We start from the raw sequence: 12,590 nt of genomic DNA, 5'->3' as shown, positions 1-12,590 counted from the left end.
AATCATGGATATAACTTCTTTGACTTTTAAGAGAAAAACAAAACAAAAATTAGTCTTGCCTACATGTGAAGGCTCCTGATAGATGTTGCTTCTGTTACAGAGGGTATCCTGGGGAATAGATTCCTTCAGTACAGGCAGTTAGGTGGTACAGGGGACAGGGAGCTGGATGGTGAGTAAGAAAGGCATGCATTCAAATCCTACCTCTGACATTTACTAGCTATGTGAACCAGGGCAAGTCACTTAACCTCTGTCTGCCTCAGTTTTCTCAACTGCAGAATGAGAATGATAATAACTTATCTCCCAGGGTTGAGGTGAGACTCAAATGAGATAATATTTGTAAAGCACATAGCATAATTCTTTTCCTTTCCTTTCTTCCATTAAGCAGTTCATCAGGCACTGACTATTTCATAGGCAAAATGAGGAAATTCCTCTTGATTGATAAAGCCTCAAAAATTAACCAATAAAAAAGTATCTAAGGTTTTTAGAGTAAATTTTATTTCTATTCCCACCATTTCTCTACTTAATCAATACAGTAAGATCTATGATATTTTCTTTGTCCCATTCCCTCTTCTAAATCAGTCATTTCTATACTATATACCTCCAATGACCTCCAAAGCACTTATGTCTGCAATGGTATAAGCCTCGAATATACCAGAGAGAATGGCAGCAATGCATACAATGAATGACATTGATGATATAGGGTGAGGGGAAAAAAAGGGAAGAAATCCCCTTACTGGCCACATTCAACGGCTTTTGTGCTACTACTGCAGACCTAGCAAAAGCCCTGTGGGGTATATATATAGGAGGACCCATCACAGGCAACTATCACACTGACTTCTGTATCTACAGAGCACCAGACATGGGAAAGGTAAGTGAAGAGTAAGAGGTCTTTAACTTGCTTTGTTGGAACCCATTCTTGGTTTGATTCTTTTGGTTGAATGGCATTTTCTTGGTGCAGATCATCTTCTACGAGGACAGAAACTTCCAGGGGCGTTACTATGAGTGCAGCAGTGACCACCCCAACCTTCAGTCTTACTTCAGCCGTTGCAACTCTGTGCGAGTCGATAGTGGGAGCTGGATGATCTATGAGCACCCCAATTACTCAGGCTGCCAGTACTACCTGCGGAGGGGCGAGTATCCAGACTATCGAGAGTGGATGGGCTTCAACGACTCCATCAGATCCTGCCGCATGATTCCTCAAGTATGTTAAGTACTACCTCATCTTGATTTGTCTATCAAGAAAATGTCACATTTGATACAGTCAAATATAATTCCTAGTCCATTGGGTTAAGTAATCAAAACTTGTGAAGCAATTAGTAGAAATTAGACCAAATTCCAGGGCCAACATATTCTGACATATGAAAATACCTCTCAATCATGTTTATGGTCTCCCTGGCTTCAGAAATGAATACGTTTGGTACAGTGAGGAACCCTGGAGCAAAGAAAATTAAAATTTTTTGAGGAATTCAATTTGCAGAATTATAGGATTTCTGAATTAGAAGAGAACCAGCAGCCAAAAAAGTACCCTTTGTACATGAAAATAATTCCAACTATATCATTCCCAATAAATAGTTTTCCAGCCCTTATTCGAGGACTTCCAAAGGTCTAACTGATAATAAAGTAGATTCTATATTTGAATAGTCCTGGAGTAATAAGCTTATATAGAGAAGCCAATGATCATACAGAACATTATTACATAGATTCAGGTCCATGGTGAATCAAGCCATATTCCTGAAAACATAATGACTATGAAGGAGAATCCAGTTCAGTTCAACCAGCGTTTGTTTAGTGCTGGCTATGAGTGGGACACGGGCTCAAGTGATATAAATGTAAATGTGAAATAGTCAGAGAATTGCAGATTTAGAGCTAAAGGATATCTTAGAAGCCATCAAGTCTAACACCCTCATTTTTACAGATGAGCAATTATAGAGAAGTTGTGACTTGCCCAGGGTTACGCAGCTAATAAGGATTCAAGGTAGAATTTGAACTTGAGGTCCATGACTCTATCTATTATGCCACACCATCTCTCGGATAGCTTAAATGATCACAGAAGTAGAGAGGGGAACCTCTGTATAATGCTGGGCTTCACAAACTAGCCTTCTATCTTACCGGCCATCTAAGTTATGCCATGCTTTTATGACCTATACTCATTGTGTTTTCAGGGATGTTTTGCCACGGACCTGAATACAAGTAATAATGTTTTGTATGATAGTTGGATTCCACTATCTAGACAAACTACTATATGAGGATTCAAATATGGAATCTAGCATATCGTGGGTTAAGCCAGTATCCATTCAGGAAGACTAGCTGATGCATAAAGTGGCTCTAACTGAAGGATGTTTTAATAGTTTATCTTTCCCTTCTCTTCCTCTTGTCAAACCAGATGGCCAGTTCTCACAGGATGAGGCTGTACGAGAGAGATAACTACAGAGGCTTAATAGCAGAGCTCACTGACGACTGCCATTGCATCCAGGATCGATTCCATCGGAATGAAATCTACTCCCTCAATGTGATGGAGGGCTGCTGGATCCTCTATGAAATGCCCAACTACAGAGGGAGACAGTACTTGCTGAGACCAGGAGAGTACAGGAGCTACCAAGACTGGGGAGGCATGAATGCCAGAGTGGGCTCATTCAGAAGAGTTGTTGATTTTTGTTGAAATATACTCTCTAAATGTATTTCATTTTAGAGTGAATAAAATCATTATCTTGTGTGCTGGCACTTAACTAGCCTTTTTTGTTGTTGTTTTTATTCCTGACTAGTACTTTCTCCAAGGGTCTAAAGAAATTATATGAATTTTTTTAAATCCATAAGTTTTTTTTAGACCCCTAAATAACTTAGATCCCATGGTCCATTAGTAATTACTTAGATCCCACGATTCATTTGTTTTTATTCCTGACTAGTACTTTCTCCAAGGGTCTAAAGAAATTACATGAAATTTTTTTAATCCATAAGTTTTTTTTAGACGCCTAAATTACTTAGATCCTATGGTCCATTAGTAAATCTGTGATTTCATTTGTGTAGTTATTCCCTCCACAGATATAGTTGGCCATTCCTCCATATCTTCTCATCTTAGGTGACTTGTCAATGGTTTCCTATAAATCCTCCATATATAATCTATCCAAAGCACTGTAATCCTTGCTGTTATTCTCCCAGTGTCTTAGAGGGCTGGATAGTAATATGCTACTTGAGCTGTCTATCTGCTATAATTAATTCTCACTACAAGACTTCCCCATTGCTTTTTTCTGAGCACACAGGGCTTCAATAATATTATCCTGCTAATCACATGTAAGCTGAGAGGTTTAAGAGCGGCTGAGTAGAGGAAGCAATGTCCCATAAATTTCATTAGTGTGGGATGAGGTCTCATTTAGGGCTAGATAGTGTATAAACTGAATTGCTTAGGTATATTTGGAAAAATGAGAGGGAGAGAAGAGTGAAGAGATAGATACCGTGCATAGTTCCTTGCATGTAGTAGGCCCTCAGTAAATGTTTCTTGCATTTTAATTCATTTAATTAGGCTATATTTGCCTCAAATAAGTCATGTACTCATGGTCCAAAATATCAGGTTGTAGATATAAACATAGTTAACTGAAAACAAGAAGAGCATGCCTTTCTTTAGTCATGTTTTACAAAAATAGAACTCTTTATCAATAGTGCTTGGAGTCAGGAAGATCTGAGTTCAAATTCTCCCTCAGATATTTTCTAGCTAGGTCTGAGCACTCAATCTCTCTCAACCTCGGTTTCTTTAACTGTAGAAATGGGATAACAATAACATACATCTTACAGAGTTGTTGTGAGGATTAAATGATATAACATGTACAATGCTTTGCAAATCTTAAAGAGCTATGCAAACACTATTATTATTACAAAACATAAAGAGAAAAATTTAAAGAAACTAATTATGTTCTAAATCACTAATAATAAGAAAAATGCACCACAAAAATAAATCCTGAAGTTTCACTTCAGTAAAAATCAATAAAAATGACACGAAAATGGCAAGTCAATGTTGGAGGAGTTGCGGAAAAACAGATACACTAATACATTTTTGGTGGAGCTGTGAAACAGTAAAACAATTTTCAAATTTTGAATCATGCAAATAAAGTGACTCAAAGGTCCATACTCTTTAAACCAGAGACTTTATTTGTGGACTTATACCCGAAAGAAGCAATAAATAAGAAAAAACACCCTATATACTCCAAAATATTCACACCAGCACTTTTTGTGACAGCTAAGAATCAGAAAGAAGTATATGCCCATCAATTGAAGAATGACTAAACTAAGTATGGCAAATGAATGTAATGGAATGTTACTGTCTTGTAAGAAATGATATGTATGTGGAGAAACTAGGTAGCTCAGTGGATCCTGGGAGTCAGGTCTACAGATAGGATGTCCTGGGTTCAAATTTGACCTTATACACTTCCTAGTTGTGTGATCCTGATCAAGTTATTTAACCCCTATTGCCTAGCTCTTACCACTCTTCTGGCTTGGAACCAATACACAGTACTGATTCTAAGTGGAAAGTAAGGGTTTTAAGAAAAAGAAATGATGTGTGTGATGAAATCAGAGAAGCATGGAAAGATCTATATGAACTGATACATCATGAAGTAAGCAGACTCAAGAAAACAGCATACAAGCTAATGACAACAACATAAATGGAAAGAACAATTTCCTACCAAAATATCAAAATTGTTACAAAATTATGAAGATCAAGCTGGATTCAAATGACGAGACAACTCAATCTACCACTTTGTAGAACCAAGGTGTCCATAAATGTTACACATTGCAAATTTTTTCAATATATTAATCAATTGTGCTGATTTTTTTTCTTTAAAAGTTACTGTTTTAGGGGCAGCTGGGTAGCTCAGTGGAGTGAGAGTCAGGCCTAGAGACAGGAGGTCCTAGGTTCAAACCCGGCCTCAGCCACTTCCCAGCTGTGTGACCCTAGGCAAGTCACTTGACCCCCATTGCCCACCCTTACCAATCTTCCACCTATGAGACAATACACCGAAGTACAAGGGTTTAAAAAAAAAAGTTACTGTTTTTCATATGAGATAACTCTCCTGGGGAGGGGGAGGGCAAAGATATTTGAGATAACTATGGTGATAAAAGAAACATGAATGTTATTTAAAACCTATCTAAAAAGAAATGAATGCCAACCAGATCATTTATATTGTTTCACTCATATTTTACTGCTGTTAATGTCTCCCAATCTTTGTTCTTATTCACATTTCAATTAAAATGTTTCTTTAGTCACATATGTCAAAGTGTGAATAGCAACACTTTTTGTGAGAACTGGAAGTAAAGTAGATGCTCATCAGTTAGGAAATGGCTACCCAGATGGTGATATACAAAAGGAATGGTAAATATGAAGAATCAGAGAAATGTGAGAAGAGTTAAGTGAATTGATACAGCATAAAGAAAGCAGAACCAGAAAAAGAATGTACATAAGAACTACAAAAGTATGATCAGAGCACAGTGAAATAAGTAGAACAAGGAAAACATTTTACATAGTAACTAAATCATTGTGGGATGATCAAATGTAATAGACTTTGCTACTAAGAGTAGATACAATGATCCAGGACAATTCTGAGAGACCTCTGAAAAGAATGTTATCCACATCTAGAGAAAGAACTGTGGGAACAGAAATGCAGAAGAAAATATACGATTTATGATTTGTTTATTTGGTTATATGATTTGGGGTTTTGGTTTCAAAATATTACTCTATTACAAAAATGAACAAAATGGAAATAGGTTTTGGGTGATAATACATGTAAAACCTAGTGGAATTGCTTGTCAACTATGAGAGGAGGAAGGAATAAGGGAGGGAGACAACATGAATCATATAACCATGGAAAACATGTCTAGATTCATCACGGGAATAAAAGAAAGACTTTTTTTTTAAAGTGTGAACAGAAAAGACAACAGAAGAAAGTGAATCCTATGCAATTATAATGATTTAGCTTCTCTAAAGATAAGAATTCCCTTCTTTTTAAAAGTGAGGAACCATGAATCATTCAGTCTATGCATTGAACACAGTTTATGCCTCAGTTTTGCTGAACTGTTTTTTTTTTTTAATTTTCTTTTTAACTCTTGTTATAAAAGATGACTGCTTATGGAGGGGAAAGAGATACATTCAGGAATGAAAGTGAGATAAAACAAGAATTATCAATAAAAATAAGTTAATTTTTAAAAATAACAAAATGCTTATTTGTAATAGCCTATGTTTCTTAGCTTAGAGTAAAAAATTCTGTGTGCATAGGCTGTGGGCTTCAGGCCATTTGAGCATCAGGAACACTTGCAGGTCCTTGCAGTTCTAGCCATGGAATCACCTCAAAGAATGATTCCTGTGACTGTTGCCATCTACAGCCTGCTACTGAATTAATTTCCCACCAATTTTAGCTCTCAAGTCTTTTTCAGAACTACTCTTTCAGCTCTTTGCTTGGTGCAAAAATTCAAAGAGAAACTGATTACTCTTAGATAAATAATCTAACTAATTAAAATGTCTAATTTTAGATATGTAAAACCACAGGAACCCCTCTGACTATCTTTCTAATTAAAGATCCTCAGCTTCCCCTAGCCTCTAGTGACAAGGATCCTACAAGCACTAGCCCTGATACAGGTGCACTCTGGGGGAGGAGAAGTTCACAAAGTGTTCTCAAGGACACACCATTTTCTAACTCTAGGTCTAGATGCCATAATTCCCCAAAAGCATGTTTGAATGTTGGGTATTGTTGGAGGCAGCTAGATGATTCAGTGGATAGAGTGCTGACCTAGAGACAGGAACATTTGAGTTCAAATCTGACCTCAGACACATACTAGTTGTGTGACCCTACATGAATCATTTAACCTCTGTTGCCTTAAAGCACTGGAGAAATATCTTTGTTGATTTAAACAACTGGATAAGTATTATTGTTGCCTTAAACTATTGGAGCAATATCTGTTGTCTTAAGCTACTCCAGTATCTTTGGCAAGAAAACAATACTGTTGGTGGGATCATGAAGAGTCAGACACAACTAAATAACAATAAAAAGCAAAATTGTTGGAGAATATGAACACATCCACAAGGAAGGTGGTGAGGAATCCTAATCCCCATTTCCCTCATCTGCCCTTAAGTCTCACTTGGTCCAGTAAGTGATTTTTCAGAACTCTGTGAGATGTACAATGAAAATATTATTATTATGCCCATTTTACAGATGAGGGGAAAGATTCAGAGAGTGACTCACTGGTGGTCCTACAGCCCTAAGTTTTTAAAAATTTGCTAAGCTCTTCATACACCTTAATATAATGATTCCATTCCTTGACATGTACCCTGTGGAGGTTAAAGACAGAAAGAAAAGGAAGAAAAGAAACCATTTCTTTTCTTTTCCTACTATTGTGCTAGACAGTATGCTAAGCACTTTACAAATATACCTTATTTGTTCCTCACAACAACCCTAGTAAGTGGGAGGGGGCAGAAAAGGGGTAAAGTGTCATTTGTCAAACTTAACAAGTCCAAAAGAGAATTTAGAAACTTCTCTTTCCTCCACAAACCTATCCATCTTCCAAATGTCCTATTTTGTCAAAGTTTCTGATATCTTCCCACTATCCCAAATTTGTAACTTTCACATTATCCTTGACACTTCACTTTCCCTCAACACACATATCTAATCAGCTGCCAAATCTTGCTTTTTCTTCCTCCAAAGATCTGGAGTCCAAGAAGATACCAAGATGCTGTTTTCAAGCTAAAATTTATCTCTAACACAGAAAGGATCCTTTACTAATTCCCTTGAATTCCCTTGATTCTTGGCAGATTTGGAGGCTTGAATTATAATACTTGAGTAGAAAATGTTAGTTTTGATTAGGGGTCTCTCCTCTTACCTCTCTAAATGTAGATTTCTGTCTAAACCCTTCCCTGTGCTCACCCAACTACCACATTAATTCAAGACCTTAAAACTTCTTTCTCAATCCAGTAATGCTGGTTTTTCCCCCACAAACCTTTTGCCTGGATAATAATTTAGTGGCTTCCAAACTTGTCCCCTTTCTTTAAGCCTCTGCTCCATCCAGGTTATCCTCCATACTGCTGCCAAAGTGATTTTCAAAAGCCCAGACTTAACCATATAGCTTTCCTACTCAATAAATGTGTGTCTCCCTATTTCCTCTGAGATAAAATAAAAATTCCTCTGTTTGTCTTTTAAAGCCCTTCACAACCTAGCTCCAGAAGATCTTTCCAGGCTTATTATACATTACTTTTCTTCCAGATCTCTTTGGTTCATCCTAATTGGCCTTCTCTCTTTTCCTCACATAACCATTTCCTATCGCCAGACCATTTCCCTGGCTATTCCCCATGCCTGTACAGGGCCTTTGGAGGACAAATCTCTGTAGTCAGAGGGAGTTCAAAGGCACTCTGGGAAATGTAGTTCGCTTTCTCAAAAACTAGTCAGTCTTACTAACCCAGGAAGAGGTGGGCTCTTACGTGCATTTTGGGTCAGAATGAGTTGGATTGGACTGACTTGGTCAATCAGAACCAATTTCTGAAGAGCAATAGCAGGCAATGATCCCAGAATGTAGCAACAGAAGACGCTATGAGTGGGGACTGGCTAAAGGAATGGAGTCCCAGAAGTTTTCCTTGCTCTTTGTTTTTCTAATGTTAAGAATTTGACTGGGAAATAAATGACATGCCTACCCCAAGACATTGCTGGAGGCTTGGTGAATTCACTCTCTGTCTTCCCTCTGCTTTATCCCTATATGATTTAAAGTGTTTCCTATTCTTTTAAATGACTTGCTTATTTCTTGGAGAGTTTTTTTAAAAACATTTTTGCTCTAAATAAAATTAAGATTAAATTTTAATTATATTCTTAATGAATGTCATGAATAGAAAGGCATGGATGGAGGGCAGAGAGAGCCAGTGACTATTTGAAAACACAGAATTTAATAGGTGAGAGACTACATCTGTCTTGGCATTAAGGTTTCTGTTTTGAGGGTTTTGAGCTCTTACGATTTTTATTAATAATCTAATCTGTATTTTAGTGTTCTGACTTTAGAATAAAGAATACTTTTAGGTTTGGCCAAAAATTTGACCCTGGATTTAAATAGAGAGTTAATCTTTTGATTTGCAGCCTGGGTCATAGTGACTCTGAGCTAAGTAATTATCACCTCCATATCAGAGAAGGTGGAGAGATGAAATGAAAGAGAAAGTGTGGTCAAAGGGAAACCTCCACCCAAAATTTATCTTGAAGAAGGAGATAAGCATAGACTGGAAATAGTCTGGCATGATCTGCTCCCCCCATTTCCTGAAGGGAGAAGAGAAAGTCCTCAGAAAAATTGCCTTCCATAGTGACACTTGGTGCTTATACCCAGAGTACATTAATTTCTCACTTCTGCCTTTCTTTCTTCAAGATGTAGCTCTTGAACCACTTTCTACATCTAGACTTTCCTAATCTCTACAACTTCCAGTGCCTTCCCTCCCTTCTTTCCTCCCCTCCTCTCATTTAACTACTTTGTAATTATTCTATCAATTATTTACAATGTAGTATTGGTGGTTAAAATTATTGCATTCACTATCATCACCATTTATATAGTCATTTACAACTGTGAAGTAACTAAAACATTGATTGATACCAACTTTTCAGATGCAAAAATTGAATCTTGCAGAAGTGAAGTGACTCACCAATGGCCATGCAGTTAAATTATAGAATTATTGCTTTAACGCTGAATGAGACTTTAGGCTTTTCTGGACCCATGTTGGGAAATCTATGGCACATGTACCAGAGGGGGCTGCTCCCTTTCCCCTTTCCACCATGCCTAAGGACATTTCTCTCATCATCCACCCCTCTGCTCAACACCCCAATGGAAGTGCTTCCTCCCTCCCCTGTCTAGGGTAAAGGGTCAGCTCACATGCTGCATGAGGGTGCAGTTTGGGCACTTGGTTTCTAAAAGGTTCACCATCATTGATCAAGACCAAAAGAATAATTTTACGGATAGAAAAAGCGAGACCCAGAGATGACTTGTCCATGTTCACATAGTAACTAACTAAAGTTCAAAGTCAGGTCTTTCGACTCTAAATTCTGTGGTCTTTCCACTAAACCACATTGCCTCTCAATGGCTATCTAATATCTAGCTAAGGGTATCACCAAATTGGAACTTTTATTGTAGAGGATGCAGGGAAGAAGGAATGAGGAAAAGCTTCATAGCATAAGTTTCTATAGATGAGGTAAAGTATGAGCAGGTTATCAAAGTGGCTTTGGGCCATCCAAGGGCAGTATGGAACCAAATGGAAAGAAGGACTGGAAAGTGAGAGAGGAGTATAGAAAAGAGGGAAGAAAAAGACTAAAGATAAAATCTTAATCAATTTGACAAATTTACCTAAATGAGTTCTGATGGTAAGCATAATTGTCATAACAATAATAACAATTATTTGAATTTGTAGAGCATCTCAGATTTTTCAAATCAAGCATCTTTTTCAATCACTCTCCCACAAGATACTATACTGTAACCATTTAAAAATTATGATTCAAAACCCCATACTCCAGGAAAAATAAACTGCCTAGCTCAGCCACAGTTAGAAATTCAGCCATACAGAATATTCCATAGAGAAAAGTCATGGGGACAGAACTATCTCGTTCCTTCTCTTCTCCTAAATATAATTATTCAGAAAGAATGGAAACCCTTCTGACTTCAAAAGCAACAACAGTGTTAGTCAATTAGGACAATTCGAACTCGCCAGAAAGAGTGAAAGGGAAACATTCAGTGATTCCCCCTGACCATGATCATAGAAAAGAAAAGAACACGGAAAATCCCCTTACTCACCAAAATGGGCTCCGACTGTGTTATTCCTGCGGAGGCAGCAGGAAGGGCTGCTATATATACAGCAGCTCCCACCACAGCGGCAAACAGCATCGAGTGAACATCTCCATCTCTCTCCAAAATGGGAAAGGTAAGACCACAGAAAAGCAAAGCAATGGCTGAGCTAGGGTGGTTTGTGCATACAATAGGATGGATCTCTTAACCCTCCCCAATATTTCATTGGATAGATCATCTTCTATGAGGACCGCGGCTTCCAGGGCCGATCCTATGAATGCAACAGCGACTACCCCAACCTGCAGGCCTACTTCAACCGTTGCAACTCCATCCGGGTAGAAAGTGGCTGCTGGATGATATATGAGCGCCCCAATTACATGGGCCATCAGTATTACCTTCGGAGGGGCGAGTATCCAGACTACCAGCAGTGGATGGGATTCAACGACTCCATCAGGTCCTGCCGTTTCATTCCCCAAGTGAGTACAGTTCCAGTTGAAGCCTTTTTGGAAAATCAGGACCTTTAAAATGTTCATTTCTCAAACCAAATCCATCTGTCTAGCTAGTGAATGGTTGCAACCTAGCCTCAGAAGACGGTGCCTCTCACGAGAAGTTTGATGGCTGGTGAAATTCCCCGACCTATCTCACTGATGCATTTCAGTTGCCTTTTAACCATGGGAATCCAGGAACCATATTTTAAATAAAATAAGGAAATTAAGGAGGCTCAAAGACTCTTGAAGCTACTAGCATAGAAGAAAAGGGATTATCAACTTTAAAATCTTATCAAAGAATAGGTGCTTTGGTTTCTTTAAATTAACAGACCCAGTATAGTAAACTTCCATAAATATAATTTGAAATTTTTGAATGTATTAAAACGTTTTGTGTTTTAGCAATTTGCTTTCCCAGAATTCCACCATTCATTTCAGAGGGCATTGATTTAATACCACCTAGCACCAATCGAAGGGGGAGAAAAACTGGGTGGTAGGGGGAGTTTTGCTGACTTAGTGCCCTAAAGGCCATGTTCAGAAAGTTGTTTAATGCTTTCTGTGATTCTGGAAAAAACCTCTAGGAGTCTTTGCTTATTTTGCTGGGAAGATAATAGAATTAAAATAATGCTTAAAGAAAATCCCTTTCTGTTGAAAGTGGGATAAAATTGAAGTGAGCAGAGCCTAGAGATAGAGTCTAATTGATAGAGCAGAAGAGTTTGGAGTCAGAAGACCTAGATTCAACTCAAGTTTCTTTTTTTTTTTTTTTTCTTATCCTGGAGAACTCATACAAGTTATTTCCTCTCTCTGGGCCCCTGTTTTCTCATCTGTAAAATTAGCAGGTGGAATAAGATGATCTCTAAAGCCCTTTCAAGCTGAAATCATAGCTTCTAAGGGGACTAATACAAAATGGTAAGGGTTTAGACAAGGCTGCGAAAATGGAGAGAAAATGTATATCTAATAAATCTTGTGAGCATAAGGGATTATGAATCCCAGTATTGGTAGCATTTATAAAAACTAATCTTAGAAGAAATAGTTCAGAGATTATTTCATTTTAGGAAAATATGTATTCCTAGCTTTTCAGTTCATGCTTTCCTTCATTTAGTACTTATATAGCATTTTAAGGTTTATAAAGCACTTTACATTTAATTTATAGGAATATAACTTATTCCTATATATTTCTTATATATGTATATAACTTATATATATCTATATATCTTATATAATACTATATAATATAATTAGAATATGTATAATTTATAGGAATTTCTTCTAATGATAAAGATGAAAATATGGTAAATCTTATTTTAAGAAAGCTATTTTATGAAGACA

General features: G+C 37.4%; 2 protein-coding genes across 2 annotated transcripts in view; both read left to right on the top strand.

Moving 5' to 3' along the window:
• Window positions 1–844: 844 nt before the first annotated feature.
• Window positions 845–2,659, top strand: LOC123240108 (gamma-crystallin D-like). Its single transcript, XM_044667500.1, has 3 exons — window positions 845–868; window positions 959–1,201; window positions 2,384–2,659. Exons 1-3 carry the CDS (start codon window positions 860–862, stop codon window positions 2,657–2,659), a joined length of 528 nt encoding a protein of 175 aa, XP_044523435.1. The 5' UTR covers window positions 845–859.
• Window positions 2,660–10,741: 8,082 nt separating this feature from the next.
• Window positions 10,742–12,590, top strand: part of LOC123241914 (gamma-crystallin D-like) — a 17,605-nt gene continuing 15,756 nt past the window's right edge. The window contains 2 exon segments of the mRNA XM_044669419.1: window positions 10,742–10,864; window positions 10,971–11,252. Of these exon segments, the coding sequence (XP_044525354.1) occupies window positions 10,742–10,864; window positions 10,971–11,252 (405 nt within the window).

Source organism: Gracilinanus agilis, chromosome 3 (genome assembly GCF_016433145.1).
Source record: "Gracilinanus agilis isolate LMUSP501 chromosome 3, AgileGrace, whole genome shotgun sequence".
Lineage (NCBI taxonomy): Eukaryota > Metazoa > Chordata > Mammalia > Didelphimorphia > Didelphidae > Gracilinanus > Gracilinanus agilis.
This window is presented reverse-complemented; position numbering and strand designations above follow the sequence as displayed.

What these genes read in the sequence shown, in the direction of transcription:
- LOC123240108 (XM_044667500.1), top strand. An exon ending in CCTGCCGCATGATTCCTCAA is followed by an intron (nt 1,202 to 2,383) that starts GTATGTTAAGTA and finishes TTGTCAAACCAG; the next exon opens with ATGGCCAGTTCTCACAGGAT.